Raw genomic sequence first — 5,525 nt, forward strand, 5'->3', positions numbered from 1 at the left:
AGTTATACCTAAGCAACATTTATTTTTGAGAATTTTGATGAGAAAATCATCCTGTGTTAATATGATGAATTCAGTTAAAGTAGTTAAAGTGGCTTAGTTATTGATCCTAATGTTCTATATGCCCATATGTTACATGGTATTTAAGGACAGTAAATAGCAAGTTTGACAAAACTAACAGCAACATCAGCCAAAGAACCATATACAACACATAAGGTGTCAACAAAAACAGACTCATAAACAAGATATTAATATTTCTGTTGTAGAACCTGTGTCAATGGCTATGTTGATGAGCTTGCTTTTGACTCATGTTTGAGATTCTAAATTCATTGACAGGTGCATTGGACCTACAGTTGACCTGCTTCTAACCTGATTCAAGTTGCTTTTGCATTTTTAAAGACTTATATGGGAATTTAAGCCTTTCTGACATAAACAAAAGCCCATTGATGCTCACCTATTCTTCTAAACATTAACTTTTTTATTACCTAATCTAATCAAAAGCTGTTTGGCTTGTTTAAATATGCCAGGCATTCAGTGATCAGTGTTTGAACCAAAAAAATAAATCTAAAATTTAGTTTTTCTTGCTTTATAGCCAAGAAGACATTAACCCTGCAAGTCTTCGAGAAGATAATGATCTAAGTCAAGCACCATTCTCAGAAAACTACGATGATGCCACCATGGATGAACTCTTTAACCATCTGCCATTGGTATATTAGTTTTCGTAAATATTGTTGTTTTAAAACCCTTTTCCTTTAAAAGAACCCTAAACTTTAGAGCCCTATATGACCATTTTAATCTACATATCAAATGTGAAGATCAGCATTTTCTTCAGAACTCAATTTGCATTGTTTTATTCAGCCAGCCTTATTCAGCTATACTGTATTTTTCTGGCATTGCTCCTACTGGAAACATATTTTAAATCTATGGCAAATGCAATGCACACATTTACAATAAGTTTAATTGGTCACAGGTCATTGTGGTGTTTTTCGGTAAAAATAAAAGTATCTTCAAATGTGACAATGGCTGATTAAAACGGGGGATCGTATTTTGTTTGGTTCTGACCTCAACAGTCTACACCCATGCACACAAGGTGCTGCTAAGGTATTTTACAACTCCACTTGGTGCAAATAAACTACCAAGAATATGCTATGCACTTCAGTACAAGAAGAAACATTTCCAATTGAGCTCAATGGCTGACTGCGTGGCTGGCATTAAAAGTCACCATTTTGAGTTGTGTGTTTCCTTTCTACTTTAAAGCTTCAGTTTGTAACTTTCTTTTACTCCTTGCATGAGCATGGCTGTAACTACATATATGCATCTGGGCCCATTGCAAAACCATTAAGGGGCCCCTGTGTCTCTTAAGTCTCTATCTCAAAGACACTTTCTTTAGTTATGCTGAATAATAATTGTTTTCATAAAGTCCTATAAAGGTTCCAAAACTATACATACATACATTTATATTATCCACATGTGTTTGCCAACATTTAGTCTCTGCTCCTGGACCCCTTGGCAGTTGCATGGCCTGCTATGACTATTGAAGCACTTGTGGGTCTTGAAGCAGATATAAATCAAAGCAACAGCATTTCGATGGAGTTCTCAAGTCTTGAGAAAGATAGACTGAGCTCCATTGAACATCGAAATGTTGACCTCTGCTGAAAGACTGGTGAGTGCCTCTATGCCTATTTTGGATTTGTATGGATTTTGCACCTGGGCGTTTACCTCACACATAAATTGTGGTGTATCCAGCTGGTGGAAGAGAAGGCAAAGTTTTGGATAAAGATACATTACCAGTCCCAAGTGCTAGCCAATTTATAATGTTGAACTTTTGAAAAATATAAAAAAAATGCTCTGACTTTTTTTATTTTCACATAGTTTAACTTTGGTAAAATAATAATTGCTTCTTATTTTGCAGAATCTTTGAGGAAGACCATTTGGTTGTTTTATGAGAAGAACAAGTTTACTATATTTTTGAGTTTCACATAGTATTTCAAGAAGATTACTTCTGTATTCAAACCAAAACAAATATGTTGTGAGGTGAAAATTGTGGCAAATATGTTTCTTATAATAAAAAAGTTGATGTTTACACTGTAAATATTACCTTAGAGATCTCTATTTAGAGCTGTAAATAGATATGCAAGAATTCATGGAAAACCTGTTATTTCATATGCTTTTAAACCATTATTTCAATAAACGCATTTAAAAGACGAACACGAGGAAAATGAAAGTGTCACATATTGTAGGATAAGATATTTCAGTGCAAGCATTAATATAGGTCTTGACAGGAATCCTTGAATACAACTGACAAATTTAGCCATTAGGAGACCCCATGAACTTTGGATGTGGTTTGAAGGAGAGAAAAGTGTTTCTGTTGACCATGATGGCCAATCTGAGTTTAGCTAAATTCTATCTAGTTGTTATAGATAATACCTTTTCTACTTTTTTAATCAGTCCTACATGCTTAAAAGTATAACCCACCTAAAATCATTATTTCACTTTTGGGTGTATACCAGTACAGCCAGTTCTTGATGACTCAAATAGTGAAAGGTCCTTCCTGCTATTATGTCTGTAATGGGTACATGGATTATCTAATAATGACAATGAAACACATATACATGGTAGCTATGAAAAGTGGCCAAACTTGGAACTGAAAAAAAGATATCTGAACTAAAGAGCTGCTGAGACATATATGATCCAACCAGTGTACTTCCCAAAAGTGAAATCTCTGTTTTTGGTGGCCTAAGTACTTAATCTGAATCTGTCACAAAGCAAAATAGTTTTATGTCCAGAAGCTGTTCCATGACTCAGGGCCTTAAATCTAATTCCAGAGCAGTGATATCACTAATAGGTTTATTTACTGCTGTGAGACCTGCATGTGTTTCTTGACCTAGAAAATTGCAGTGTTTACTAGACATGTCTTTTAGACATGTGCTGTTTGTTTCATTCTGAATAAATATTCAGACAAAGTTTTCATTATTCAGAGATTTGGATATATCCGAATACCTGAATTACAGTATAAAAGAAGCTTACAGAATTCTCAGAATAATGAAACGCAATTCGGCGAATTTCGGAAATTTGAATTGAAATTCATATCGAATTTTACATCGAATTCCAGTTAAATTCGAACTGTAAACATGTTTCTGAAATTAAAGACTGTGTGTGTTATTGGAATACCATTTCGAAATAATGCTGTTTAGCCAAAGGTAATTTAAAGAGTCATTGTAATCATTTAATGAAGATTTTTCTTTTGTTTGTTCACTTTGCCACATTTGGATCTAAAAAAAAATCTAAAGTTTCTGATTCAGCCGATTCAGAATGTATTGATTCAAACTTTTCAAAGAAAATTCGAAAAAGACATAAAACTGATTCCGAATATGAATCCCAACTATGAATTGAATGAATCAACGAGAATTTAACAAAACAAAATAACTAGATTAACGAATCTAAAAGAAGCAAAACAAAAATAATTTTTTCGTCATGCACATGTCTAATTTCTAATGTAAGTGTCTTGCTTTGTGACAGGTTCCTTTTAATGCTACTGGCCCGAGTACTAAAACATTCCTTTTTCTTGTGTAGGCTTTATTCATTCATCAAATCACCAGATAGGATTCAGACTTCAGAATAATTCATACATTCCAAATATATAAAATGTATGTCTATTTTAGAAAATTTATAATGGACCCTGGCCCATATCTGTAATGCACCTTTTCATGAATTGTATTTAATCTTTATTTTTTTTAAAGAGTTTTATAAGTTTGGTCAAATAAAAAGGCTGAATGTATCTGTCATTTCAATACTATGCTGTATGTGAGTAAAACATTGTGGTTCTCAAATGGTTAAGTCATGCCTAAAGGGAGATAGAAGGAAGAGATTTGTTTAATGTAAAAATTTATCTACAGCATATATATTCAGAAATTAAATTGTGTATATCTTTGCTGATGACAGCATTACTTATATATAAAGTGGATACTGGGAAATTATGATATTTTTTCAAAAATGAATGTAACTTATGAAATATGCAGATAATAAAGAGATTTTATCATCACTGCAAATTCAGATGGTTTTGCATTTGAAATGTGTCATTCTGGTTTCTAACAAAATATAGCTTTATACAACCTTATAATTATAGCCACTATTGTTTTATCCCCGATACCTGCACTTTATATATAACACGATGGGGTTGATTTACTAAAGCAGAGGCTGCTCACTAAGCAAAGTTAATGTGCATTTTCACTTTTCAAAGTGAATGATAGTAAATAAGGAGAATCTGTGTTTACTTTCAGTACCGAATCATGTGCAATATAAGTTAACAAGCAAGATTATTTCAAACACGTGATTGGTGAAAGTATAACTAAAGGCAAAACTTTTTTTGTTTTGGGCAGATTGGAGGGGGATTAGAACCCCTGTTAGGTAGTAAAAGAGGAGAAATCTTCTAATGAGGGCACTAGTTCTGTGACCTTAATTTTCAGGGATTTCAAATTTCCACTTACTTCCTGTTTTGGCTGGGGGACAGGAAGTGAAGGTAAATCTCCTCAATGGGACACAGATGTAAAAAAGACTGACAGGGGTTGTAACCCTCCCTTACTTTATGGAAAAGGAAAAAAATGTTTTGCCTATAGTTCTACTTTAAGTGAGATGAACACATTTTAAACGTATTCAGTAAGCTCAGTGAAAAATCACTTTGCTAAGTAAACAGAATCTATTCTTTTAGTAAATCAACAATATGCCTTTTTCCTTATGAGAAGAAAAGAATGGTTGCACACCAAAGGAACGTTCCAACGATTGTATTTCAAAATAGCAATAGACAGCCAACAAGAGAGAGTGCCCAAACCCAGCAGGTGACGCGTTTCACACTGACCTCAGTGCTGAAGCTGAAGCACTGAGGTGAATCCCATCATGACTTTGCCATGTGTTTGTAATACTGTACATACAGTATCATTGCAACTGCTTATGCCCCGTACACACGATCGGACATGCTGCCAGCAAAACTCCGATGAGAGCTTTTGGTCAGAAAATACGACCGTGTGTATGCTCCATGGGACTTTTGCTGGCGGAATTCCAGCCAGCAAAAGATTGAGAGCAGGTTCTCTATTTTTCGGTTGGAAAAATTTCCTATCCGAAAATGCGATCGTCTGTATGCAATTCCGACGCGCAAAAAATCACGCATGCTCAGAATCAGAATTTATTTTTATAGTCATCTTTTTTACATTTTTAAACAAGATCTTCTGTTTTTTGGATTATTTTTAAAAGTTTCTAGTGATCTCCATAACTTTTTTTTTTTGGTGTGTCAAGTTTCCACAACAACATTATTATCTTGTATTTTTATAAAGCTCAAGGAGGTTGGTTTGTGTTGGTGTCCCTTGTTAATTTGACATTGCATTTTTGAAATGTACTTGCCTACTCACAATCTTTCCTTTTTGAAGAAAAACACATAGGCAAGTATTTTCATATGAAAAAATCTACATTTTTTCTGGCTCATAATAACAAAATAAAGAGGAAGGCAACGCTGGAGAAACTGCTTGAATTTGCAA

General features: G+C 34.0%; 1 protein-coding gene across 1 annotated transcript in view; it reads left to right on the top strand.

Annotated features, from left to right (window-relative positions):
* VIP (vasoactive intestinal peptide) overlaps positions 1-4,046 on the top strand; it is a 31,414-nt gene extending 27,368 nt beyond the window's left edge. The window contains exons 6-7 of the mRNA XM_073627832.1: positions 590-704; positions 1,910-4,046. Of these exons, the coding sequence (XP_073483933.1) occupies positions 590-704; positions 1,910-1,918 (124 nt within the window). The 3' untranslated portion in view covers positions 1,919-4,046. The remainder of the gene's footprint in view (positions 1-589; positions 705-1,909) is intronic.
* Positions 4,047-5,525: the final 1,479 nt, after the last annotated feature.

The sequence above is a fragment of the Aquarana catesbeiana genome, linkage group LG04, assembly GCF_042186555.1.
Source record: "Aquarana catesbeiana isolate 2022-GZ linkage group LG04, ASM4218655v1, whole genome shotgun sequence".
In the NCBI taxonomy this organism is placed as follows: domain Eukaryota; kingdom Metazoa; phylum Chordata; class Amphibia; order Anura; family Ranidae; genus Aquarana; species Aquarana catesbeiana.